The sequence below is a fragment of the Lepisosteus platostomus genome, chromosome 1, assembly GCF_059453375.1.
Source record: "Lepisosteus platostomus isolate fLepPlt1 chromosome 1, fLepPlt1.hap1, whole genome shotgun sequence".
NCBI classification, from domain to species: Eukaryota; Metazoa; Chordata; class Actinopteri; order Semionotiformes; family Lepisosteidae; genus Lepisosteus; species Lepisosteus platostomus.
Genome location: NC_142611.1, coordinates 66,828,436 through 66,854,427, shown reverse-complemented (window position 1 = coordinate 66,854,427; position 25,992 = coordinate 66,828,436). Strand labels below are relative to the sequence as shown.

General features: G+C 43.9%; 1 protein-coding gene across 1 annotated transcript; it reads right to left on the bottom strand.

Moving 5' to 3' along the window:
* Nucleotides 1–15,540: 15,540 nt before the first annotated feature.
* krt8 (keratin 8) lies at nt 15,541–25,682 on the bottom strand. The gene is made up of 9 exons (XM_088633733.1): nt 25,115–25,682; nt 22,269–22,477; nt 20,891–20,951; nt 20,348–20,443; nt 19,646–19,810; nt 18,920–19,045; nt 18,258–18,478; nt 17,673–17,722; nt 15,541–16,665 (listed from the first exon to the last, which is right to left on the bottom strand). The coding sequence occupies exons 1-9, from the start codon at nt 25,562–25,564 to the stop codon at nt 16,421–16,423; spliced, it is 1,623 nt and encodes a 540-aa protein (XP_088489859.1). The 5' UTR covers nt 25,565–25,682; the 3' UTR covers nt 15,541–16,420.
* Nucleotides 25,683–25,992: the final 310 nt, after the last annotated feature.

Genomic DNA, 25,992 nt, shown 5'->3' with positions numbered 1-25,992 from the left:
GAAGCAATATCTTGGCTGGATGGTGGACGTTTAATACAATGCTACATAACAATAAGAACTATTAAGCTGTCACCCACAGGGGAGTGTACAGATTGTATCAGAACTCATTTGCCTGTTATACATTTTCCTTGGAATCATGTTTCTTCCATCCCATGGCACCTTTTGTTTTTGAGGTTTTTACAACATTAAATTTGATCTTTTGGCATTTATACTTCATGCCTCTGCAACAGGGCTCTCCTGGTGTGAGTCCAGTTTCTCGCCCCCTGTACTGTATGTTTCCTCGCAAACAGCCTGAAGAAATTTCTCTGGAACTTATCTTTTTGTCCAACAAAAATATGTTGTTCGTTTGTTTTTTTCTGATCAGCGTGTAAAAGGAAAACACGAAGAGAGCCAAGAATTTCCAAAGGAGAGCGATAAAGCCCGAGGTAAGCTAGGTGGTCTGTTGCTATTGACTAAAGTCCTGCCGGAAAGAAAAATGAGAATGCAGGTTGTGGAAATACGGTGACAGAGGACTCATGGTCTGAAACCTGCCGTCTAAACTTGGCAAAGGAAAGGCACGACCAAAACCCCAGCACTGGGATGACCCTCAGCTTAATGTCCCCCTGCACAAAACCAGGTATCTGATCAGAGCCCAGCTTGATGATGCTAATGGAGGTGAATATTTGGAACCTCTCTCCGGATTTTCACAAAGACTGTCCATTCTAGTTAGATACACAGAGTGCCATGTCTGTTTACTTATGTATTAGAGATGTATGACTGTGTTTATGCAAGCCAAATATATTCCATATGTTGCGGACGTGCCTAAGGAATGACTTTTATTGCTATATTCCACTGCTTTCCTGAATCAAATCAGTTTGTCCCACTCTTTGGGGCTGGAAGCAGACCAGCATTCTTACATACTGACATGAGAGTATCAGTCACCAAGGGACCCTAACTAACAGGGACATAATATGCTGACATTAAGGTAGGTAAGTCCCTTTTCAGACCTTTCAGAGTAAAGTAAAACATTTCAAAGAATTAAGTACAAAAGTGGATAAAATACCAATAGAAATCCCCGCCTCCAGACCCATTTAAAAGTATTTTCTACACAAACAACCAATGTACAGTACAGTAGTATTAACACTCTCTACACTGGGAAAGGGCATAATACCATTACAAGTCCCTTAGGAAAAAATCTTACTAACAGCAAGACAGAGAAAAACAGTGCAAATCTATTCTCAATGGGTGTAAGCAAAAACAAAAATAATGCAAGAGGGGTTCTCTTGTTTCTTCTGTTCTCTTCCCTTTTTGGTCCAAATGGGAAATGTTTCTTTAAATGAGAGTGGCTTTATGGGATACAACCTCTGTCTATAAGAGCCTGGAAGAGCTCTAACGGGGAAACGTGTTGCTGGAGGAAATCCTGTGAGGGAGAGAGACTCGAACTGTCTTTGTTTTGCCGTTCTTCACATTACAAAAAGTGTTTTTGCAGCTTAAAATTCTTATATAACATCTTTTCGGCTAGCCCAACTCAGTCACTGGACAGGCGACACTCCAGTCCAGCTAGAATAAGCGCAGCCATTGCTTTTCGTGGTATTACCCATAATCCCTTGTCACCTAACCACTGCTGAAGGAGTGTCACTGTCATTCAATTCGAACAGCAGTTTTATTCCCTCCAGAGTTGTGGTAGGTAGCATGTAGTGTTTTAGGCTGCTGTGGAAGTCCTATTAACCTGCCTAATATGCACAACTGACTGTGTATTTTACTTTATTTGTATATATATTTATTTTTCTTTCTCATCATATGTGTACAGTATTGTTGCTGGGTTCATGTTAAATGCATTATGCATTGTTTTATGTCTTTTACCTGCCTGTAAACAAATTCCATACCTGGGACAATAGAGCAAGAGGTTACAGGACTACAGCAATAACGCAAGAAGTCTCGTGACAGGAAGGGGATGCACACTTTTAGGGAGTGTGTTATTAGAGATCTTGTTGCTTGACTGGACAGTTTCACACCAGACTCTTCATCTTTTTAACTCCTTTCCTTTCTGCCACCGAGCGTGGTGAGGCATGCACTAACAGAACTATTTACCAAACTATTTACCTCAGGGCCTGGGAGGAACCCATGATAGCTGGGGCGAGGAGGTCATTTTCTTACTCCGCGCAGGCAATAGTGAGAGTGGGGGTAAAGGACTGAAGAGAGGGGTTAACCCACCTGCTGTGCCCCATACTGTGGACGTCCCAGCACTTGGGTTTGAAGGGGGAAAGGTTTTTGTGAGCACACAATGACAAGTAAAGCCCCTGTTGTCAAATCCCTGACCGAAATGTCTGAGAAAGGAGCACGTTTCAACTCGTGCGGTGTGTGCTGGATGCTAGGGGCTCTGAGCTAAAGTGGGCAGTTTTTTTATTTTGTGACTGCACATGAAACATCAGGCAACTGACAGCAGCAACAATAGGCCCTTGGCGCCTTACTCTACTTTTGTGAAGGGCTTTCTCTGTTAGGGATAGTAAAGGTAATGCAATATGTATCTTCACGTTGTTCAGGGTCTTGTTTTCTATATGTATTTGTATAATGGTTTATTATTTCTGTTCCAGTTTGGTCGCTGCACTGAGATAAAAATAGCTACTGAAGAGGAGCTGAACTGTGATATTGAAATATCGCACAGTCTGCAACAGTCAAATACGTCTCCCATACACTTCCTGACAGGAAGCTCATGGTTTGCCTGCTGTTTACACATGTGCTCGGGTCTTTAAGTGAAATGCAAGGGCTCTAATGTGTTTGGACAGGAAGAAGTGGAAACAGTAGGTGGCAAAACGTTTGCAGGCATACAAGAAGTTTTGGTTGGACAGACACCGCCTGGATATGAGCACTGGGTTAATGCTGGGCTCTTATGTTCAATAATGGTGGGTGCCTCGTTACCAGTGTTATCTGGTCAGAAATGGCTGCTTTCCAGCCTGACCCCTTACCATTAGAACTGAAGCTCAGTGATTTGAATCATCAGCCCCCTACAACCCCTTACCAACTTACTAGCTGTGCTTCTCATCTTGCTTGGCCTGAATGGTGTGATAAGAACTAGTAAAGCTTTTTAACTTAAATAAGTTTAAATTACTACTTGATTTCTTTCTAGTTGTCAAAACATGCATACTGATTTCCTGGGAAGATACTGGGCTTTCAGGACTGGCATTACAGAAAGTGGCTCATTCGCTTTGTAAGAATAAGATGTGTATCTAGGAATAAATACTCACGATTTACTCCAGTATGGAATGAGGAATCATTTTAAGATGTCAAATATAGCTCTTACAGGTTTATATGCTGTGGTTTGTATAGAGTTATATAATGCATTTGAAAGTAATACAGCACTGCTTTTCAAGAAATTAACTTTCAATTTTATTTTATAGATGTATATGTTATAGTTTTTTTGTAGACTTAATACAGTGCACTTGTTCCCCTATCGTAACATTGGGATTAAACCTCTGTATGAATTATGAAATACTTCTAATAGACTGTGGAACTTGCCTTAATTGCACAAGTGCAGATAGAGGCTTGTCCAGCGTAATGCCAGCATGCGGGGGTGAGGTAAACTGTGCTGAACTGTGCCTTGTCTTTTGTCATTTCTCAGTATTTGTTTTGGCCCACCACCACCTTCCATCTTTGGAGGATGACTTTATTTATTTGATTGTTTTCTTACTTTTTTTATATTCTCCCAAAAATCATCTTATGATTTTTTGTGTATTTTTTTACTATCCTTTCATATTTAATTCGCAAAAGCTTTGCGAATCCATTCTGTGTGTGATGGGCCAGTTGGCATTATGACCGCGGTGCCACAGTGAAATGCTTCCCCGCTCAGTATGCGAGCTGAGTTCCAGAGCCCCAGTGTGAATTTGGCGTGGGAGCTCCTTGGGAAGCTCGGCTTTGTTGGCCCAGTGCTTTCTGGGTTGGGTGGGGTGAAGGTGTCGGAGCAATCGTCAGGCCCCTGTGCACCAGGACCCCCGCAGCTGGTCTGTGTCGACGTAATCCCTCAATTTGGCTGCAGGATTGAAGTGCTGTTGATGAGATTCATGCCAGTCCACTGTTAGTCATGAGTACTCTGCTGCTAACACTTCAAATTGCCCAAATTGCTCAAACTCCTTCAAATCCAGACTCAAAACCTTCTTCTTCAGAAAAGCCTTTACTTAACTGGTTCCATTCTTCACCCCTCTGCTTTTTTTAGTACCACCATCCATGTCTCCTCTGTATATTTTAATTGTGTTTTATCTTGAGTATTCTTCTTATTTATTGTTGTTGTCATCCTGTAAAGTGCTTTGAGAAGCCACCTTTAAAGGCGCTATATAAAATAAAGTTTATTACTATTATAAATATATATAAAATAAAGTTTATTATATTGTGAGGGTCAACCTGCGTTATGCCTTTGAAACCTGTAATCTGTATTTCTGCATTTGGAAAGCCTGCAAATAAATCATCTCAAAAAGCTCAACTCATACTGCTGACTCCCCTGACTAATTAACTAAAAAGCATCCTGACATTAACTGCGCACTTCTCAATGATAAGGCAAACAGCTCAAATACTGGCAAAAGATGCCCCTCAAAAATGATGTCAAGCCTCAAGATATCTGCCTGTGTCCACCTGGGGCTCGATAGTGTGCCTCTCACAGGGTCTGTGGAGAAGAGTGGAATAGTCTTCACTGCTCAGAGCCAGTGGACATGAAAGAGAATTGTCAACCAATTGCAGTTTCAAGATATTTTATATTTTATATTCAAGATATTTTTATATTCAAATTAGAGGTTTTCGGAAGCTGTCATACGGTAGCAAGATACAGCTCCCTTTGGAGATGCTCAAAACACACATTCAAAACAAGCAAGGAACCTAAGGACAGAAATATAAAGGAAATGAAAAAAATAGGAATAGCTTTTTTTTTAAGAGAAAACATTCTGACCAGGCACTGATATGTACTGCCCAGGGAAGCTGTCTTTGCAAGAACAATTGTAGTGAATGCAACAATCCGTTCACCAAATCTCCATCTAGCCGCACCCCGAGTAAAACCTATAATTGTTTTTCTGGGCGCTGTCACTCTCAGTTCAAACCTAAACTCCCATGGTGAGCTTAGCTTTCCATGTCGAACTGTTCCAGACCGCATCCTGTCAGAGAGACTTAGAGGTCTGACACATTTCTGTGACAAGATACGTTTTGAGATTCCATGCCAGCTAATTCAGTTATTATTATGAGCTTTAAGATTAGCCCCAAGGTTTTGGAAAGACGGCGCTTAATGGCATCATAACTGAGCTGCGAGAGCAATAGCTAGAACACAGCGCCCTCTGCTCCCTGCTGCCCTGCAGGGGTCGCTCTAACCACAAGTTTCTCATTGCCAGACTAGTACATCATGACCGACACACTGGCTCCACAGGGTTAGAGTAAGGTACACTTGCAAGTTCCAAACGAAAAGCCCAAGGCGGAAAGATGTCTTTTTTTATAGCATTGTTTATTTTTGTAGCCATTCCATAAAAAGCTGAATCAGAACACCTTGAACCTTATAGATTTCTTCCATCCAACCATTTTCTAACTGCTTTATCTAGAATAGGGCTGCGGGGGAGCTGGAGCCTATTCCAGCAAGTAACAGGCACAAGACAGGATAAGCCCTGAACAGGATGCCAGCCCATCACAAATAGGTTTTTTATTGAATGTAATATTCTCTTCTCCATCCATTCAGTAACCACTTCTTTCAATTTTCGGAGGAGCTAGAGTCTATCCTGCTATACAAGCAATGGGTGCAAGACCGGGTTTACCCTGGACGGGATGCCAGTCATCACAGGCAAGACACAGACACAAACACAAACAGACTCACACCAGGGCCAATTTTCCCAGAAGGCACTTAACTGACCAGCATGTCTTTGGACTGTGGGAGAAAACTGGAGCTCCCAGAGGAAACCCATGGAAACACAGGGAGAACAAACTATTCCAGACAGCACCCCAGGACTGGGAATGAGCCCAGGGCCCCAGTGCTGCGAGGCAGTAATACTTACCACTGTACCCCTGTGCTACCCAATGATCTCTTTGAATAGTATAGTTTTTCTTGCCTAATGTAAAACGAGAACAAGTTTGCGCCATGACCTTTCATAAAACGTTAGTCTTCTGCATAGCTTCACGCCGGAATTAACGAAGAAAGATAATGGAAACATTTCTACATCGTTTCTGAGGAAAAGGGTGGCATTGCTTTCATTTCACAATGGCAATTGTCATGTTGCCACCTGCACTGCATACATGAAAACCACCCACGTCAGCCAGAGCAAAACCATTTGACGACAGTCAGGAGCCTTCTCTCAAGCTGAATTAAGAAGCTGCATCAAGGTTGTCATGCTCATACAAGAATACCAAAAATGAAAATACATTTATATATTTTCATTAATTTATTTTGTTCAAATAACAAACACAAAAATGAAAATGAAAAATGAAAATGAACACTCTCAGACATTAATATTTGAATTTTTCAAACATGGGTGCAGTTATTTTCCATACTGCGGTAACTGCAGTTTCATCTGCTGCTTTGATGACACCTCTCCGGCTGAATAAAACAGCTGCCTTGAACCTTATGTCCTGAAAAATCGCCTATTAACTATAGTGTCATGAAAAGGAAAACAAATGTGTTGTTCACTCATAATCCTAAAAGATTTTCCACAATGAGCTGCTGATTCTGCTGCTACACTGCTGCAATGCAAACATCATGGCAGGGAGGCGGCAGAGCCTGATCTTGTGTGCACAGAGACTCTTACGTGCTGTGCTGACCAGCTCACCCCTGTTTTTAGTGATGGTTTTAAAGGGCTCTTAAACAATGTAAAGTTCCTGCATGTTTTGAGTCTACAGTGATTATTCCAGCGCCTAAGAAAGCCAGTGTCAGCAACCAGAATGATTATAGGCCCGTGGCTCTGACCTATCAAGAAAGTTTTTCAGCAAGTGGTTTGTAGCCATCTCGTCAGGACTGAGCTGGACTCCTACCAGTTCACGTGCTGGGCCAAAAGATCCATAGAGGATGCTGTTTCTGTCTGCCTTCTTTCTGACACCTTGAGGACCCTGCTACTACTCATGCATAGGTCCTGTTCATTGACTACAGCTCAGCACTATTACTATTGTGCCTCTAAAGCTGTTTGCTAAACTTCAGGGGCTGGGCATCAGCCAGTCCCTGTGCCACTGGATCCTAGATTTTCTGTCTGATGGGAAGCAGGCGGTGAAGATGGGTAACATGCTTTCTAATTCTGTGACTCTGGTGGCCCCAGGCCTGCGTACTGTCACCACTCCTTTACTCATTATACATGAATGATTGTGTCTCTTTTTTCCAATTCGGTAAAAAAAATAACATTCACAGAATACACAACATTGGTGGGCTTGATCACCAACAAAGATGAAACAGTATATAGAAGTGAGTTCAGTGCACTGGCCAAGTGGTGTAATGAGAATGATTTGGAGCTTTGGTAAGACAAAAGAGAGGAGGTGATTTATGACCAGCCTGTGGAGGGAGTAGACTACTTAATGTTTCCTGCTGCTCACTGAATGGAGAAGTTAACACCAAAAGCCCATCAGAGGCTGCCCCCCCCCCCATGACTACTGAGGAATTTCTGATTTATTCAGGGAGCAGTGACACACTTCTATGGACCTGTGATAGAGAGCGTGGTCACCTTCTCGATAACAGTGTGGCAGGACCATACAAGTGTCTTTAGTGAGGAGACAGCTGGAAAGAATCGTTCTCGCAGTACCCTAGATCATTGGACGCGATCTTCACCTTGTTGCCTCAATTTATAATGGCACCTCAACATTGAGCACCTCAACATATAGATCTTGATTGACAAGCATCAGATGGGAGTGGATAATAACCTTTTTATAATCTTAAGCTAGAGTTTAAGATTGACTGATTGAATGATGTGTACTGTGTATGTGTAAATGTAAAATTGTTGCTTCTGGGCTGCACAAGGGTAAATTCCAATTGGAATGGCAATAATGTATTGAATTCTTGAATAGTAACTTCTGATTTTTAGAGACACGTGCTAGGGTGCTTATAATACTGCACAGGTCATTGGAATTATCGAGTTGTGTTTTGTAAGTGTATTATCTCATGCAGTGTCATTTAATATTGATAGCTACCTCACATGAATGACTCAACAGGTTTTCAACACATATTTAAATGCATTAGCTTCTTTCCCCTGAATTTATTGCAAATTTTAAAAGCTTCCTTCTTCAATGTACTCTGAAATCATCGTGTGGTGGCATTGTTTGGGGCCTGATGGGCACAGAAAATGCACTGAAAATCAAGCCAGCTGCCGTACAGTGGGGACACACAATACAGGGTGTGGGAATTATTTGCAGCAGTTCTACAGACATATAAATCCGACAACCAAATCTTGATATCAGAATTTGTATTATTTCTGCAAAGCCTACTCAGCCACTTCAGACTTCATGTGCAGATCACGTTGTTTCGGGCATTCTGCAGAAACTCAGCTTGCATCGCCACAGGTGTGGATGAGAGATGAAATATGAGAGAGACAGGAGGGGGAGAGAAAAGGCTGCAAGGACGCCTAAAGGGCAAATTGCTTATCTTTTCATGGGAAGAGTGCAAGATTGCAAACAACAGTTTCTTGAATTGCAGCCCATTCCCCAAAAACCTAATTAAAGCAATATGGTGCCTTGCTGTTATGACATACTTTAGAATATCCAGGGAATTAGAGATATCCTGTTTTTTACTTTTTCAAAATTGCCAGGTTGGGGCAACTTTTCATGCATTTTGCTCCAGAGCAAAATCAGTCTCCAACCACAAAGATTCTCTGCTTTACCTCGATTTTAAGTAAATTGCTGATTTTTCTACTTACACATTTTGTTGACTATATCCAGTTTATATATGTGCCAGACTGTGTTTTTGGGTTAATGTTTGGAGTTAGAGAAAGGCTTAGTGGTAAGATTTGGGGTCTGAGTTGGATGTAAGCAGGGTTGTGGGTACTTACAGAGCCACAGATACTCTTGCACAGTTCTTAGGTAAACTGACTGAGAACGCAGTGGTGCACTCTGTTTATGTAAAGGCTTTGACCACAAGGTGTTTACGTGCAATAAAAAAAGATTGTCCAAAGATTGTCTAGACAGCGATTTTTTCCCTTGGATAAGCAGAATTAGCTTTGCAGCAGAAGTGCAGCCCGAAACCTACTGTACTTGCTTGTCTACTGAGCCTTTTATTATTTTCTTCAAAATTGTCTTCTGCAAAAGGTGTCCCAGTTAACTCAGACAGGGGTCTCTTGAAAGTGTTCTTGTGCGCCCCACCCGAGCTGCTGCTGTGCCTGTCTTCATACTCTGGAGAGCTGGGGTGCCTGTGCAGGCCCTGTGAGCGAGAGAAGCCCTCACTGGGTGTGTTTCCAGTGCACAGGAAAGCAGCCCTCCCAGTATGCAAAAATCAGCGTTTGTAGTTCATGCAAAGGGCCCTCCACTGTTTTAAATACATTTTCTTACTCCATAAGTTAGGGCATTTCTATTCTTTTCAGGGTTCATGTTTTTTTTTTTTTACATTTTTGGTCACTCAAATCCAATTAGCTAAAGCTGGATTGAAAGTGCACGATAAACGTTTTTTGTTAATTAACTAAAAAAACAGAATTACATTACGCAGAGAGTGAATTTTATATTTGTATATAATGTCTGTAACAATAGGCTTCCAAGGAGAACAATGGCATAGCAGAAGCATGCACATTGAAAAACTAGAAGTGTGAAGAGGATTTATGGCAATAGACGTCTGTATCATGATATTATAGAGACTGTAAGTCAGCCAAGGCACTGCCTGTAAAGTTGCTTTCATCACCTGCATACCTTCAAGATCTCTTGTCACACAATCAGTCAATCATCAGTCCTGCAGTCACTGCTTTGTGAGTGGCTTGCCAGATTGGGGCTCCCACACATACAGTATTCTGGCAGCTTGTCACCTCCAGTTTCTTCTTGCTTTGTATTATGCAAATTTTGGATATTCAAAATTTTACCTACTGGCATCAATGCCTTACTTTTATAGCTGTTGTTCTTTGACACAGCAGCACACTGACACTGAAGTACTGAACACTGCAGCACTCTGACACTGAAGTACTGAACACACTGCAGCCAAGCACACTGACACTGAAGTACTGAACACTGCAGCACACTGACTAATGATCATACTGCAACCCAGTGCACTGTCACTGCAGTACTGAGCACACTGTAACACACTGCCATTAAGGTACTGAACACACTGCAACACAGTGCCACTGAAGTACTGAACACACTGCAGCTCAGTGCACTGTCACTGCAGTACTGTCACTGCAGTACCAGCAGCCATGTCACTCTGCAACTCACACCTGGCAGCCCACTGAAGCTCAGCAGGTGTGAGCCTGGTCAGTACCTGGATGGGAGACCTCCTGGGAAACACTAAGGTTGCTGCTGGAGGAGGTGTTAGTGGGGCCAGCAGGGGGCGCTCACCCTGCGGTCCCTGTGGGTCCTAATGCCCCAATATAGTGACGGGGACACTATACTGTAAACAGGCGCCGTCCTTCGGATGAGACATAAAACCGAGGTCCTGACTGTGGTCATTAAAAATCCCAGGGTGTTTCTCAAAAAGAGTAGGGGTGTAACCCTGGCGTCCTGGCCAAATTTCCCCATTGGTCCTTACCAATCATGGCCTCCTAATAATCCCTACATCACTCTGCTCTCCTCCCCACTGATAGCTGATGTGTGTTGAGTGTTCTGGCGCACTATGGCTGCCGTCGCATCATCCAGGTGGTTGCTGCACATTGGTGTTGGTGGTGGTGGTGGAGTGTAAAGCGCTTTGAGTGGAGTGTCCAGAAAAAGCGCTATATAAGTGTAAGCAATTAAATTAAATTACTGAGCACACTGTAACTCACTGCCATTGAAGTACTGAACACACTGCTGCACACTGCCACTGAAGTACTGAACACACTGCAGCATACTGTCACTGAAGTAATGATCATACTGCAACAGTGTACTGCTGCTGAGTTACTGAACACACTAACCCAGTGTACACTGACATTGTCTCACTGAACACTCTGCAGCCTGAAGTACTGAACAAACTGCAGCCCAGGACTGACACTGAACACTCTGCCACCCAACTCTCTGACACTGAGCTGCTGTACAGACAGCCCAGCACACTAGCACCAAAGTAATGAACACACTGTAGTACAACACTCGGACACTGAGCTGCTGAATTTTGCCTCATATTTAGACTGCGGTGGGTTTTTTTGTACTCAAGCTAGTTTACAAGACGGTTCTCAAGCAACTTTTTTTCAGAGTTTATTTAAGCCAGAATTTCCTTTCAGAGCCTGGTGCTGTCTGAACTTGTTGTTGTGATGTTTGTTTTGGGATTCTTGTTATCTTTTTTCAAAACAGTAACTACTTCTTTGTCGCAAAAAGTTTTTGAGTATTTTTTTCAATAAATAAGTTTATGGTGGCTTGGGCACTCAAGTGACATTTTCTGGGAAAATGCTTATTTTTATTAATAGCTAAAACTAAATATAACCATTCTGCGTAGCAAACAAACCACCTCACCTGCTCTGCTCAGTGTTACTCCTGTTCTCTCTTTCCTCTGACTCTGATTACTGTCTGATGATGGTCTCCTCTCCACTGACAGCAGTTGTGTGGTGAGCATACAGGCGCACTTAAGCTGCCATCACATCATGCTGGTGGGATCTGCACATTGGCGGTGGTTGAGGTGAGTCCCCACTACCTGTAAAGCGCTTTGAATGGAGTGTCCAGAAAAGCCCTGTATATGTGTAAGCAATTATTATAGGGCTTGGAGCCCACTTGCAACAAGGTCTAGACTTTTTGAGCAGTAATTCCCAACACTGCGCTGACGGATTTGTGACTACAGTCAGGCCAGCCAGCCAAATATGTTTCTTCTGATGGGAGATACATGGGCACTCTCGTGCCCTGAATGTGAACAAGAACCTGTTTCCAAATCAATCTCTGGACACCATCAACGGATCAGTTAAAGGCCCCCACTGGAGACTAAGAAGATTCAATACGTTCTATAATGGACTGAAGGAAAATATGATTGGAGCGCTGGTTATGAGATTTTGAGGCAGAAGTTTTCATCTCAACTGTGAGAAGTCCACTTACAACAAATAATAACTGCCTCTAAGGAATTATATGAAGCCTGAAATAGATCATAAATAACAGAAGCAGCTGCCTGCAAATATTTTACCCCTGTAATAAATTGGTTCATTAAATGTACAGAGAACCTCTCCACCCAAGAGGCACAATAAACGCAGAATGGCGATACAGTGCCTTGCAGAAGTATTCACCACCCTTGGACTTTTTCACATTTTATTGTGTTACAGCATGGAACCATGATGTATTTAACTGAGACTTTTTCCCCCCCACTCATCAACACAAAGTACTCTGTAATGTCAAAGTGAAAAAAAATCCAGACATTTCACTAAACTAAATATAAATATAAAAGCAGAAAAAAAAATCAAATGCATAAGTATTCCCAGAGTTAATACTTGGTAGGACCACCTTAGGCAGCAATTACAGCTGTCAGTCTCTTTGGGAAAGTCTCTATCAGCGCTGCACATCTTGACACTGGAATTTTTAGCCCATTCTTCTTAGCAAAATTGCTCAAGTTCCATCAAGTTGGACGGGGACTGTTTGTGAACAGCAATTTTTCAGTCATTCCACAGATGCTCAGATGGATTGAGGTCTGGGCTTTGACTGGGCCACTCCAAGACATTAACCTTTTTAGTTTTAAGCCACTCCAGTGTGGCTTTCGCTGTATCTTTCTGGTCATTGTCCTGTTGGAAGATGAAGTCCCAGTGCTCTTGCAGATTGCAGGACGTTTTCCTCCAGGATTTTTCTGTACATAGCTCCATCCATTTTTCCTTCTATCTTTATGAGTTTTCCAGTCCCTGCTGCAGAGAAGCATCCCCAAAGCATGATGCTGCCACCACCATGCTTCACTGTAGGGATGGTGTTCTCAGTGCGATGCGAAGTTTGCATCAAATAAAGTTCAATTTTGGTCTCCTCACACCATAGAATCTTCCTCCAAATTGTTGAGTCTCTCACACACCTTTGAGCAAACTCTAGCCAAGATAGGAGTTTTTTCCCCAACAAAGGCTTTCTTCTTGCCACCCTTCCATACAAGCCAGATTTATGAAGTGTGTGTGCTATTGTTGTCTCATGCACAGTGTCTCCCACCTCTGTCATTGAGGACTGAAACTCCTCTAGAGTTGGCATAGGCCTCTTGGTGGCTTCCCTTACTACGGCTCTACTTGCCCAGACACTCAGTTGTGGAGGACAGACAGCTCTGGGCAGATTCACAGCTGTTCCATATTTTCTCACCTGTTTAATGGTGGCCTTCACTGTGCTTCAAGGTATATTCAATGATTTTGAAATGTTCTTATATCCTGACTGGTAATTTTAAAGAACCTAGTCTCTGATCTGCTTGGAATGTTCTTTGGTCTTCATGGTGTAGTGTTTCCTTGGAAATGCACTAAGTGGGGAAGCTCCCAGACACAGGTGTATTTATTCTGAAATCATGTGAAACACCTCAACTGCACACAGGTGGACTCCCGTCAAGTAATTATGTGACTTGGAGAAGAGAGTTGGTTACTTCAGAGGTAATTTAGGTGTGTCAAAACAAGGGGGTGAATACTTATGCATTCAATTATTTTCTGTTTTTTATTTTTAATTAATTTAGTAAAATGTCTGGATTTTATTTCACTTTGACATTATAGAATACTTTGTGTTGATGAGTGGCAAAAGGTCTCAGTTAAATACATCATGGTTCCATGCTGTAACACAATAAAATGTAAAAAAAAGGCACTGTATATAAGCAGAAGAGCCCAGAAGCTGGGATTGTGACCAGGAGTGAGGGCCATCCTCAATTTTTTGCAGTTTTGTAAACAGAAGAGCCTGCTTTTGTAGTGTGTTGGCTCACTCTGGTGGCTCCAGGATGGCATTACAATACAAAGAATCCTCCATTTCACTGTTGACACACGAAAGAGCTTTAGAGGGCTGATTAACAGTGCTTTAGCCACTAACTTTTAATATTTATTTTAGTTAACATTCCTCATCCTTTATTTGTGCTTCACAATTAAAATAAATGCAGTAGATAAAAAAGGCGATGCTTTTGGCATCAAGCACATGTGTGTTTTGGCCTTCTGTATAGTAATCTTTTAGAAGAGTAGCAGTGTACTACAGGTGAGCAGTAAGTGCTATGTGGTGAGGTACATGAGGGATGGGTTAAAGCTGTGGGGTAAAGCTAGGGATAGGGTTGGGTTCAGGGTAAGCATTGGGTTGTGTTTGGAGATGCAGGGATGGATGGATCCTTTGCAGGGATGGATGTTATAGTGCATCCCAGAAATCTGTTTCATTTCATCAAATCTGTATCCTGGAATCACTAGAATGTCTCAGTTACCGGTTACTCAGGTCGAGATGAATGAGTGCTTTAAAAATCTAGCTGCTTTGACCGGTACAGTATATTGAGCAATATGTTTTCACGAGTTGTTTAAACAATAAAAAAACTTGCTCTGTGAATAGGATTTTATAGTCTCCATATCACCAGTGCACCAGGTGAAAGTGAGGAGAGGGAGACCTTTGTAGTTGTGACTGCAAGATCAGATCCGAGGTTATCCCTGGCATCCAGGCCATGGGCTCCTGATAATCAGCATCTCTGAACTGGCTTCATCACTCTTGTTCTCCTCCCCACTGAGAGCTGGTGTGCGGTGAGAGTACTGGCGCACTATGGCTGCTGTCGCATCATCCAGGTGGGGCTGCACACTGGTGGTGGTGGAGTAGACTCCCCATTACCTGTAAAGCACTTTGAGTGGAGTATCCAGAAAAGCACTAGAAAAGTGTACCATGACCCTCGTGTACTCAAAATAATGAATTTGTGCTGGTAGTTCTTAGGTGGACCAACATATATATTATCAATGCCATTGTGAATAGGTCCCATATGCAGTACTACACTGATCTGAATCCAACCTTTCCACTATTTTAAAAGGTTGATAATGGAGCGTCTTATGACCCTCTGTATTTTCGTTTTTAATACTTAACAGTACAGATTATTCCATCAGATCTTGATCAGTGAATCTGGGGTCATTTGTGCAGTTACAAATACGGTCAAAGATTCACTCATTGCAGATTTGTATTTGCTTAGGCAGAAACCTTTAGAAAAGGAGCGCTCTTTTGAATCACTCTGTTGAGGCTGCGTGAAAGTCAGGGAAGCAGATCAGCGCTCCACCCAGCTTCAGTACAGCAAGAGTGAGTTGCTCCCACCCCCACCAACATTGCTTGAGAATCTGATTCCAAGCAACATTTTTTAGTGTCAAGCTTTTTTTCTTTTGGGGCAAGTGCAGTAAATGCAAATGCTCTAACTGTGTAAAGCTACAACCACAAATTAGGCTGCATTTAAAGTCTCTTTTTAAGGGTTTTTCAGAAAGATGATACATTTAAATTTTGTGAACGGATCCACTTACAGGAAGTGTTTTTAAAAACAATTTTAATAAAATTTGGGCTATTACAGGATACACAGCACACTTACAAACACACAAGACAGCATGCTTTTGTTTCAACAGTGATGACCTTTATTGGTGGTAAGAAAAGCCAAAAGGTCAAAGCACAACTTGTACGAAAACTGACTCGATGCACACAAAGCTGTGCATCATGAAAAAACAAAACAAAGAAAAAACATGAAAGCCAAAACACTGCGATGCAAAAGTAAGAACACACTTGTTTCCGAGATCGAAATCGTCCACAGCTGGTACCTCACAGTGGCAGAACTGATTTTTAAAGACTGTGGTGATTGGCCAGATCTGTCTTTCATCTGAGCCAATGAAAAGCCCCGACCCGTTTCTTCAGGTGGGCAGCTGGTAGGTTAGCTTTATTGCTCTCTACGGTCGTAAACAGAAGACAAGATTTCAGCATAGGACGAAGAAGAGAAGTACACTTTTGATGAGACATACTTGGTCTTCCTAGCAGTTGATTATTGCTGTAGAAGAGAGGTTAACAACTGCAGTGAAGATTCCGGCATACGAAAACCAAACAGCCTAGATCAGTAATTTCATATTTTATTCCCTTTGTTTATGAGGGATGCTGGGGTGTCGAGGCGGGAGTGAATGAAAAACGTTTAGCCCAGAGCTCCATTATCGTTTGGCTTCCTTCACTTCCTACGACAGAATTTTCAGGGCACTTTTTCTGGGGTCTCCTGGGAGTAATGTCTGTGGGTGCCTGGATTCTACATGAGCAGGGACTGCATAGCCAAGGCCCTCCCCCAGCCAGACCATCAGTGTGAATTCGGAGGTTGTGGGAGGGGTGCAGGTTGACCTCCCTGTGGAATCGGTAGCCTGGCTGTGGGAGGAGAGCCCAGGAGAGGGAGAAGGAGAGGGAGAGGGAGGAGGGGAGTGGGGGGCGGCCACAGGCCGGGTCTAGGGAACCGGGACATCTACTCCTTGAGGATTTCGGAGGACTCGGACACCACCGTGCCGTTGGTGGTCTCGATCATCTTGATCACCACGTTCTTCTTGCTCTGGGAGGTGCTGAAGCCCCGCCCACTGCCGCTGCTGTAGCCGCCGCTGTAGCCGCCGCTGTAGCCGCCGCCATAGCCGCTGCCATAGCCGCTGCCGTAACTGCTGCTGTAGTTGCTACCCGCGCTCTCCAGGGGGAAGGAGCTGAAGGAGCTGTAGCTCGCTGGAAAGAGCGGAACACAGGAAGAGCAGGTTCAAATCTGGGACCCAATCCTTCCTGTGCCAGGAAAGATTAGGCCATCCACCACTTCCCTTGAGCTAATCTTGAATGTTCAAGGCCTAGCTTTTTAAAAAGGTCGTTTTGGTTGTACGTGGCTCTGTGGCTAAGGATCTGCACCTGTGGCTGGAAGGTTGCCAGTTCAAGTCCCGCGGCCAGCAGAGGAATCCTACTCCCTTGGGCCCCTGAGCAAGGCCCTTAACCCCAGCTGCTCCAGGGGGGCTGTATAAATGGCTGACCCTGCACTCTGACCCCCAGCTTCTCTCTCCCTGTCTGTGTGGCTGTGTCTCTCATGGAGAGCAAGCTGGGGTATGTGAAAAGACAAATTCCTAATGCAAGAAATTGTATATGGCTAATAAAGTGATCTCTGTAGTCGGTTTATTCGTTCGCATGTGGGTGGATTACTGATTTTTTTGTTGGTAAAAAAATGCTGTAAAAATCCTTTGATGTTTATGTTTGACTGCTTAGTTGTCAATGGGGGTAATGGCTTTCAGAAAGGTTCTTAGTTCTGGTGTAAAATTAGTTTTTGGGGCCACCAGCAGGTCGTTTCACAAACAGCATCCCTATTCTGATCCATGTTCCTTTCCCCCTTGCTAGGACAGCGTCACAGCTGCTTGCGTGGAGAAAAATAAATTGTTTTGCAGCCATGCAACTGAAGCATTGAAAAATGTCTCATCCTCGGTGTGGGAAATTTCAGTGTCCTGTCCTGAGGAAGGCCTGAAATCACATTCACATGTGTAGAGTTCACGTGCACTATGGGGTGTTTCATTGTCTCCAAGCAACCAATATCACGAGATCTCGTTCCCCAAGTCTCATTGATCAATAATACTGACTTCTGGGTAGGTTTTCTTGGAATGGTACATTCTAGGACAATGTGTAATGCTGTCTGTAAAAAGAATAAGATAAAATAGCCGATTCCTCAAAGTGAGACAGTAAAAGTATCGGTCACTTACGGGAGTAGCTCTGTTTGGTGATGTTGATGGCTTGGATTCCAGATGCCAACCTGTTGGGAAGAGACATCATCTCGATAAGCATTAGGAAACATTTCAGTGATCTTAAAAATCAAGATGATTAATCCAGCATCTTGAATCTGAGGGTTACCCTTACAGATATTGTGTGATGTCAGAAGCATTGTGTGAAAACACACACTCCCTCACCTTCTCATGTGCAAAATTTAACTGTCCAGTGCGACTAAAATGGAAACATTTCTCAGGATAAAAACACACTGGTATTGACTATCATCTTCTTTTCACAATTTCTATAAGACGTATGTAACAGGAGTTATGTGCTTGTCTTTCACATAAAAACCTGCACACACTCCCAACATCTTTTGTAAGGTGCCAGAAACTAAGTTATACCAATAAGGAGAAAGTCGTCCTTACACACTGATGCACCTGCTCCACTTGAGTCTTTAACCCAAGTCGGCCTTGGTTGACATTTTTAACATTGAACAATGACCTTCAGGTATTGTTTTGGGGATAAAGACGTGAGACTTTTTCACCATTCCTCCATGGACGGAGGCTGCAGGAGTAGCTCACCTGCTCTCTTCTCCTTCCAGCAGTTTCCTGTAGGTGGCGATCTCGATGTCCAGGGCCAGCTTGACGTTCATGAGGTCCTGGTACTCGCGGACCTGGCGGGCCATCTCCTGCTTGGCTCTCTGCAGGGCGTCTTCCAGGTCCTTGATCTTGGCCTTGGCGTCCTTCAGCGCCAGCTCCCCGCGCTCCTCGGCCTCCCTGATCTGAGCCTCCAGGTTGGCGCGCTAAGCAGACAAAAACAAGCCATGACAGGACGCTACATCGGCTTTCAGGGTTGGGGCCAGGAGGTGTCAATACTTTATACAGCACAGTGATTGTGTATACAATGAATATCACCTGCTATCTCAAATATTCATTTTCTTTCTTCCCTAGTTTCCACCTTGAACCAAGGGTTACAAAGGGGTTCAGACAAAAGCTTTACTGATGACGTTTCCATAGCAGTGTCAGCAGTTTTCAGGGGAAAGGGGAGGTAAAGGTTGTAGGGTCTTGAGTTCCACAATAAGAATCTATATGACAATAAGAGTTTACGGTTGCTTATTCCAACATTTCTTGATAAGGAATTCCCCAATCCCATGTTTGGGTAAGTAAATTCGGATCAAGAACTTGGGAGGGTTGAGCATGCATCTAGCACGGCCCGCCGGTACTGGGCACATTTCAAGACTCACCTGGCCTTTCACGGCTTCGATTTCGGCCTGCAGTCTCTGGATCATGCGGTTCAGGTCAGCGATCTCAGTCTTCGTGTTCCTCAGGTCGTCTCCATACTTGCCGGCGGATGCTTGCATCTCTTCATACTGCGAGGAGCCAAAACCAGATGACATTGCATTACAAGCGGGTTACAGTGATTGAATCCTGTTGCCTACAGTTTCAATGAAGGGGGAACTTTAGGTCAGGTTGTGCAAGCCCAGAGTGGAATTCAGCCAGGCCTACAGGCTTTATACTCCTACGCACTGAAGCAGTGCCGTTGGATCTTTTCATAATCAAGCAGTTAAGGATCTCGGATTTATGTCTCACCCAAAGGATCAAAGGACTGCACCTCCTACTGCAGTCAGTGGTGACTGCTCTTGTGTTCTGGTCCAGCAACACCACCTTATGAATAATTTTCCTTAGAGGTCTCCTATTCCATTTCTGTTCAGGCCCAGTCCTGCTTAGCCTCTGGGATGTGATAAGTTGGTATAAGCTCGCAATGCTTCTAATGCTTCAGGCTATAAGTTGGTAATGCTTCTAAACAAGTGTCATTTCGTGTTGAGAACTGCAGTAGCTGCTGTACAAGGAGAATGGATTAAACCAGACAAATTCATTGATCTAACTCTGGTGGCAATATTAACGTGATTATAGCCTGATTAAATAGCAGACTCATGGAAGCCCTTTGGCAGAGGAGTGTGGGCACTAACCTTGGTCTTGTACCAGCTCTCGGCCTCAGCGCGGCTGCGGTTGGCGATGTCCTCATACTGGGCGCGCACTTCAGCCACGATGGAGTCCATGTCCAGGTTTCGGCTGTTGTCCATCTCCACCACCACGGAGGTGTCCTGGATCTGGGCCTGCAGCTCGCGCAGCTCCTGCACGCACACAACAGAGAGGGCATGGCACTCAATGTGACCCAAACACTTCAGGACTGTGCAAGCATCGTGGGTTTTTTTCCAGTATGTACACAATGCTGCTGTACACCTGTTACAAGGTACCTAGCAAGGCACTTTACCCAGAATGCTTTGGTCCAAATAAACTGTATACTGGGTGAACAGGTGCCAAATGTGAGTGTTAGGGGGGTTTGTGTTGGTTTATGCCCCTTACAGAATGGTGTGTGTGTGGGGGGGGGGCTTTGTAACTCCTTCCATTCTGGGAAGAGGTGAAAAATTTTCATGTTGGGCTTGTTGATTTATCAGGGTGGAACCAATATGATGTCAATTAGAAGAAGGAGGCTCCAGTTGCAACAATAAATTCTACAGCTATGCTGGAATTGTTGATGTACTTCTTGGCCGATTCTTGCATATCCAATAAATGTGTTCAGTGCCTGCGAGTTATAGGATCCACTGGAAAACCCAGTGCTGTAAAACAAACTTCCAAAGCAAAACTGTGTCTTTGCGGCGTCAGGGTACCTCGTCGTACAGCTGGCGGAGGAAGTTGATCTCGTCACTCAGGCTCTCCAGCTTGGCTTCCAGCTCCACCTTGTTCATGTAGGCCTCGTCCACATCCTGGAAAAGAGCAGAGAGGAGGCATTCAGCATGGGTCTCCCTGTCACTGCCAGCTGGCAGCAGCCAAGGTGTCTACAAGCTGTAGGTCTGCTTTTCTGTCAAGCAAATGGACTCTCAGCATGCAGGGCTTCCCATATGGATTCTGCAGCGATCCAGGGATCTGATTCAATCTGACCAAGGTCACGATTCTAAAAACGCTTCAGAGCTCTAAATTAGACATAGAACACATGCATGTCCTGTTTTGAATTATTCAATTTGCACCATCTATGGTAATTATACCTATATACAATTACAATAGATTTGATGGAATAGGATATAGAATAATGTGATGCATTTTTTACTTTATTAGCAGAAGCTAAAGCTTTTCCAAAAAACAACGAATGGATGGGGGCTAAAAGAAGCTGCATAAGGTTTTCAAAGCTTTTCTGTATTTTCTCCGTCACTGACCTTCTTGAGCAGAACAAAGTCGTTCTCGCACTCTGTGCGCTTGTTGATTTCGTCCTCGTACCTGGAGGAGAGAGGGAGAGGAGAGGCTGCTGAGGCAGAGAACAGATCAGGTGCAACACCTCGGAAACCGAAGGCGGAATTTAATCATTAATAACAACAGCACTTCTCATGCGGGTTCCTAAAACAGATAAAGAGATTTTCCAAGCGCTTCCAGAAATATGAAATTATTAACCCCTCCCGAGTTATTCTGGAGCAGGATTTGTTGATGGTGAAAAGGATCACCTTGTGTTTTCTAACCCAGCTCCCAGAGTGTTACACTGGGCAGGACCGATTCCCCACTATTGAGACCCCTCTTACAGTGTTGAAGGTGCTCCGGCTGCAGTGTTGGTGGAGGTTAGATCTCATTAGTAATTATACCTGGATTTTGCTACATCCTACCAGTACATCCCACGTGTTTTTAAGTAGATCAATCTCCAAAACAAGCTTGTTGTCTAGCAGTGGGATTTCAGAGCCATGTCTTTCAGTTTCGTTAGAAACTAAAGCTCACAGATCATAGATCTTTTTCAAGTAGGATAACCCAGGCATGGAGAGAAATTGATATTCCATGACTCAATCTTTCTGCCAGGGACAAGTGGCATTTTAAATCGATCCCCAGGCTGAGGAGTACTGTAGTTTCACTCACAGTCTTTTTTGCTGTGTTTGTTTCCCATTCTTATTTGATGTGGTTACCACATGGATTTTCAATTAATTTGTCAAAATAGTAGCCATAGAAATTTTGTCATGTTGTATGCATGGTCGGCAGTAGGGGGCGCTGTGGTAGCATGCGAGATGTGGCAGTACCTGCCCGCTATGCTGCTAAACTATGGGTGTGGTGTGCATTCGCTAATGTCTCTTCCATTATCCTCGCTGCAGATCAGTGCACACATATTAAGGATTCAGCCTAAATTACAGGCATTTCTCTTTTATCTCAACCCTGAAGGTACAGACTATGAGCACATTGTGCTTTGTAATTGCCATTATTATGTAGGCAATTATATATGTATGTATAATATATGTATGTGCTCTATGGCAAGTCTCCATGGGGGCTATTCTTGTTAGTTGTTTTGTTTCCCCCTTGAGCTACAGATGTATTAAAGGTGTAGATCCCCTTTGGAGTGCCACCTGGCCGTTTGTGTAAAGCACCACTAGTCAGGTTTCCCTTAGTGTCCTTTAAGTCTACACCTGGTACATAAAGCACATGACCTTCACTTAAGGGAGAATCTCCATTCCTCATGCTTTTGTACCAGACTGGTTTCATATAGCCTGCGCCTGAGATGACACAGATGATCTCTTGGTTTTGCCCCTGGAGCCCAACCCGGGACCCAGAGAAAGAGCTCACTTGTTCTTGAAGTCCTCCACCAGCCCCTGCATGTTCTGGAGGTCAGCCTGCAGTCTCATCTTGTCTTGGCCCAGGCTGTCCAGCTGGCGGCGCAGGTTGGCGATGTAGGCCTCGAACATGGCGTCGATGTTGGAGCGGGTGGTGGTCTGGCCTTGCAGGAGGCTCCACTTGGTCTCCAGCATCTTGTTCTGCTGCTCCAGGAAGCGCACCTGCAGGGTGGGGGGTGAGGGGGAGAGACGTCAGTCTGGTGCCCGACTTGCATTTTCACCCCAAAACTAACACAGCAGGTGTGCTGGATTTTGCCACGTGTTCTTCCAACACCTGTTCTGGGATGTAAAAATACACCCAAAACTGGGCTGCCTATAAGGAGTATACAAAGCTTTAAAATATATATTTTAAAAATATCACAAGGACATAAACCCATGTGGTAAATCTTTCTCTTTGGGTGGGGCCGTGAGGATTTGTGTCTTTTTATCTCCTGTCGGGGACCTCTGGACTGTTCTTGCAGATCAAAGGGGATGGAAAAATGGGTCACAATCCAGTTTTAAGCCTGGAGTCCAGAGTGTGCTCATTTCCAGCTCAGTTTGGCTCCGTTAGCATTGCGGTATTTCTGAAGGGGGAGGTGGGGCTGTTGGGCGTGCCGGCTCTAGGGAGGTCTAGGGAATGTTGCCCGGCAGGTAAATGGTTAACATGAATCAAGGAGAATGAGGGGGCAGGGCAGTAAGAGCAGATTGGGTTTCTACCTTCTACACTGCTCTGTAGGAGAGGGATGGGATACCTCTTGACATTTTGGTAAAATATTCAAGACTTCCGGCGACCTGGGTCACAGGTTAACCTTCTTAAAGGATTCCCTGCCCCCTCTAAATGGCTGCCTCGCACACCTTCTGCAAAGTTTCAGGTTTAGTTGCTGACTAAGTAACTTAAGTAAACAGAAGTTTGCTGTCTCACTGAAATGCATTCACCTGCGTTTAGTGTGAAGTGACACAAATGCTGTTTAAAAAAAAACACTGGCCCACTCCTGCCATTATATTATGCTCCTTTTACAGATGATTTTGGACAACAAAATGGGTACAAGTTTATAATTTAAAGTTTAGTTTAAATCTATTTCTATGAATAATTGGTCACGCGTTCTGAAGTGGTTAGGTGTTATGGCTTCCTTGTGTAACAGTACTTGTCCCACAGGAAAGTGTGTTTGAAGTTAAAACATGGGGAAGTATCGAGCTTGTATGACAAGTACAGAGTGAATTAAACACAAGCACACCCTTGTTATGGGCACGCAGATGAATTAGTTCTTGGGAGATCTTAGGTTCCATTAAAAGTTTATAACCAAAACTGTCTGGAAAAGACAGCATAATTGTATGGAAGCATGCAAAAGCTAAATAGGGAGCTAAATAAGCTAAATAGGGAGAAGAGCTGTGCCTGACCATAGGCAGCAAAACGTTTCCACATCTGTCTTCAGCACATAATTGCACTGTACAAACAACAGGATATTGGTTCACTTTCTTCACACACAAAAAGTTTAGTAGGTTAGGCTCCTACCATGTTTAATTGTATTTCAATAATTATTATTTTTGTTGGCAGTGAAGCAAACGTTTTCCATTATTTCTTTCGTGTCCACAGCAGGCTGTAATTTAAAGGATCGGTAGCAGGCCTTTCCTAAATCTGTCCATTTTTGGTCTGGATGCTGAGTGACCACTCCCTTGGCTTTACTAGGGTAAAGCAGCACAGCTGGACAGCCATACAGGCCCAGGTCAGCCGTGTATTAGCTCATCAAAAAATCCCAATTTTAAAACGCAGGGAATTCTAGATTCCACGATCTTTAGTTCAACAATAGAAGACATTTGACACTGTTTTCTTAGTAATGCATCAGAGTCCTCTTTGGAAGGCAGAGTTCCCAATTTGGTTCGAGATGGATCACAATGCTCTAACCTTTTTCTCCTGCTCGAGCTTTAGAAGACTTTTTGGACTTTTTGTCTTTTTTAGAAGGCTATATCAAAACCCTGGTTTGTTTCTGCCTATTTGAACCTGCTCACTGACAAGAGACTAGGTTTCAGGGGTCCATAGTTAAGTCTTTATTTAATAGTATAATTCCTTCATACAGTATATCTGAATTTTAGAAAACGTACAAATACGAGAGAATTGGTGTGTATTTCAAAAAGAATACATGCTGTGGAAACAAAGATACAATGTTGTGATTGCCTTTGGGCAAAAGCTGAAACGGGCTGATATGCAGTTCAGTTATACTTTCAGGGCAGTATACGTCACTGCAATTACAGTCTAGCTCCAAAGTGTAGCTCTCACAGAAAACCTCACACAAATTATCAAGACAGCAACAGCGTAGCAGATATAACAAGCAACAAGAGAGTGAAGCAATTACGTTTTCCTCCTTGTGTTGTGGAAGACAAGTTTAAGAACTATTTAACATGTCTCCAAACCTTTTAATGGTCACAATTTACTGCCTTTTTTAGGCTCCAGAAAACTACTTGGTAAGCCTTAAAGCAGCAGCTGCTGTTTGAAACTTTTTTCAGCAGCTCTGCAAAAATATTTTGTCTTTTCCTGAGCTCAGTCGTCATTTGGTTGGATTGTCATGAAACTCATCACCCGATCCGCAGAATAACTGGACACTTAGGAACAAAGTGAACTACACACCATCCTGCCTGGACTTTTTCATACAGTGCCTCAAACTGTGCTGTGGTCACTCAGCTGGGCTGCCAAGGATCTGGTCAAGTGCCTCTTTGCTGGATCCCTTTAAAACGGGTACACCTGTCCTCTACTGTGTAATCACCCCCCTGCCCTGCTCAGGGGCCCCCCCAGATGAAAAAAGAGAGAGAGCACAAGGGACCCACCTTGTCGATGAAGGAGGCGAAGCGGTTGTTGAGTGTCTTGATCTGATCCTTCTCCTGGGTGCGGACCACCTGGATGTTGGGGTCGATCTCCAGGTTCAGGGGGGCCAGCAGGCTCTTGTTGACCGAGACGGCTGTGATGGGGGCTACGGCACCTGCGCCTCCACCTACACCATAGCCCATGCCCATGCCCATGCTGGAGCCCATGCCCATGCTCGAACCCAGGCCCATGCCACCTCCGTAAGCCATGGAGCTGGAGATGTAGCTTCCTCCGCCGCCGCCGCCGCCAGCCCCAAAACCGGCCCCCATGCCTCTGTTGGAGCCACCATAGGAGCTCCTGACACTGTAACTCTTCCTGGCCACGCTGGGACCCGAGTAGGAGAAGCTGCTGAATCCCCTGGGTCCAGCGGAGGACGCACTTGAGCTGTAGGTTTTGGTTACTTTGTAGGACATCTTTTGTCAATTAGTAGTTTCTGATGCAAAAGCTTCTTTTTAGGGGGTGTGGGCAAATCACAGGCAGAGGCAGCTCCGCTGTCTAAGAGAGATGCAGGCAGATAGAGCAAAGAACAGGCTGCTATTGCCCTTTTTATTTCATATCAGATAAAAGAGTGGCTAGCTCAGCTCTGATTGGCTGAGGCTCTGAGTGGGGAGGAGCTGGGTTTGGTTTGTAATTGGACACCTGGTCCAATCAGGTCCCTCTTTTGTTTTGTTTTTTTTGTGCTCGGTTTCCCACAATCCTTTTGCTTTGAGGAACTTGTTTGCAAGGCAACAGGTTAGACATAGATTCTTGCTTTCAAGGTTGAAGCCATTGTAATCCCTGGGAATGTGCGTTTTGGACTGCCCTGTGTGCTAAAGTAGAGGGGCTGAGCCTTGTTGTTTGA